Below are 2,507 nucleotides of genomic sequence, written 5' to 3' on the forward strand. Positions count from 1 at the left end.
CGAATACATTCTTCTTCTTCTTCTTACGCTCAGAACCTCAAGTTTTGGCTTATCAATCTCTGCTTGACGACCTTCCTGGCTTCTTCTAATTTTCATTTTCTTGTTTTGGCTTATCAACCTCTGCTTGACCAACTTCTTCTAATTTTCACTTATTGTCTTGTCTTACTAATGTAGTTTGTAAGAAGAAGACGGTAGAATGTGTAGACTACAAATCATAGATTAATACATGTGTGAAGTGTTTGACTACGTGTCATGTTCTTGTGGTGGAAGTGTTCATTCAAAGATTCAAATTTCAATAGAAAGAAGCAAGTGATGTGGAGCTTGTGAAATTGTTGATTCCAACTTCAAAGGTCAAGATTCCTCATAAAAAAAGAAAAAGAAAAACACTTAAAAGATGGAAGTGCAAAAAATATTATTAGAATCATGTTCAATGTATCGATGGCTAAAATCACACATTTACTGAAGCTGATAAATAGTAACAATCTCATGCTTGCACTCCAGTTTTAATTTTTTTTTTCGCTGATGTGTAATAGGGCTTGTTTGAGATTATTTTAAAAAAGTCTAAAATTGCATTTTAGGAAAAGCTAAAAAATGATGTATGTTCTAAAAAGTTCTTTCTAAGCTTTTTCTATTGAGAAAAACTCTATTTCTAAACGTTGTCACAAATAGGATCTTAATAGTGCACACTAATTAAAGAGCGTTATAATTTTAGACATACACTTTGTATTATATATTTTTTTACAAGTGCTTACATGTTAACTTATTGATATATCAATATATTATGATATATATTTGTAAAGTTTGATAGATATAGTTTTTGTCATACATATTACGTGTTATAATTTTAATTTTAATTGTGTTTACCATACTTGTATATATTATTATAAAAATAGTATATACAAAAAAAAAAAAAAAAGATATTTTATTATTTTATTTTAATGGTGTACAAAGTTTGTAACAAGGTCATGACCAATAGGCAAACTGCAGCTAATGTCGAAAGGAAAGCCCATGGAGTGTTGAAATAATTGCGCACAAACACTGCACGCCATCTAGGCCACCTACGCTTGCAAAAACTATTCACTTGCTTGCAAAGGTTTGTGTAGTAGAAGTGTTCCAAGTAAGTATCACGGTAAAGCTTGTTGAAGAGCTGGGCCGCATCCTCAGGATTCAGCCAGTTATGAATTATCTGATTCTTGCATAGAATATCTATGTCCTTGGCAGTATTTATGAGGTTGTCTAGGAGTATGGCATAGGAAGTGATCCTAGCTTCACATTTGGGGTGACATTGTTCATAGCTGATGAGATTTCGAAACACTGTTTCTGTTACGTCGTCAATTTGAAATGGAGGAATTTCTAGAACACCATCAATAAATTTTACCTCCAATCGGCTTCCATATGCACCCCTTTTGAATTTGATTCCGGCCTCCACGAGCCTCGTAGCAGAAGGCAGGAGTTCCCATTGCACTCTGCTTTCTTTCTTTTCTTCAATAAATGAAGTTGACAATTTCCTGACTAGGTCAAGAAAATGCTTGATGCCTTTTATATTCATGGACGGAAGAGTAGTAGTCATCCAAATGCCAACTCTCGAATATGTTAACCGCTGAAAAAGGAAGCTTTCCAAGAAATTCGCTGCAAGTAGAATTAAGGGCTTGTCGCAGTTTGAAAACTTTGTCAAGTTGAACAAAATCTCAATTACCATCCAAGGGACTTGGTTTTCTAGCAATATCAAGTCATGCCATAGAAATTGTAACATACAGGACTCAGTGAAAATAGGGTCATCTTCTTCTATAAGCTCCTGACAAGTTTTCTTGCGGAACAACTCAATTATAAAGCAACCATCAATTACCAAAATTTTCACAAGTTCTTCTGGGTTGTAATTGATTGCTTCAGCATAACACTCACGAGCCTCTTTCTCCACCTCCATGATGGAACGGATGAGAGTTCTTAGCATTAATGTATCTGGAAAAGGTGATCGAGAGATAAGGCCTTGCAAATACTTGGCTTTAATTTTTTCTGTGGCTTTCAAGTTTGGACTGCCATGATGGAGAGGCCCAATAGAAAATGCATCTGGAATATAAGCTTTCTTATTGTGCCTGAAGAGAATGACAGGGGTTTTGAAGATGCAACGCTTAGACGACATGAGCAATTCATGGGGCATCATATCTTCTATTGAAGACACCAATCGGTCGATATCCATTATAACACTATCTAGCTCCCTCATTCACAGCTATATGTCGGATATGTTTCCTGCTCAACAGTTGTTTCTTTCATAGTGAAAGTAAAAACAAAACAAAAAAGAGATCAATTTGAATATTTACGCACAATTCTCTTCAAATAGAGCAGATAAAAAAAGAGCATAACATCCAATTAAATTCACATACAATATAAGAATGCAACTAGTTGCCGGTTCCACCACTCTTAGAATTTAATTCCAGACTACCTTGAGTAAGAATATAAGTAAAATAAGGTTTTTCAAAGTTCCTGGTAACTGGTCCATTTTTCCCTTA

The 2,507-nt window shown here is 34.7% G+C and overlaps 1 protein-coding gene across 2 annotated transcripts in view; it reads right to left on the bottom strand.

Annotated features, from left to right (window-relative positions):
- Positions 1–925: 925 nt before the first annotated feature.
- Positions 926–2,507, bottom strand: part of LOC132181924 (UPF0481 protein At3g47200-like) — a 2,567-nt gene continuing 985 nt past the window's right edge. The window contains exon 2 of one of the 2 annotated variants that reach the window (XM_088516203.1): positions 926–2,208. In XM_088516203.1, the coding sequence (XP_088372329.1) occupies positions 926–2,208 (1,283 nt within the window). Of the gene's footprint in view, positions 2,222–2,507 lie in introns of those variants that run through there. The other variant, XM_059595147.2, reaches the window with a different exon arrangement.

Source organism: Corylus avellana, chromosome 5, assembly GCF_965113065.1.
Source record: "Corylus avellana chromosome 5, dhCorAvel1.hap1.2, whole genome shotgun sequence".
NCBI lineage: Eukaryota > Viridiplantae > Streptophyta > Magnoliopsida > Fagales > Betulaceae > Corylus > Corylus avellana.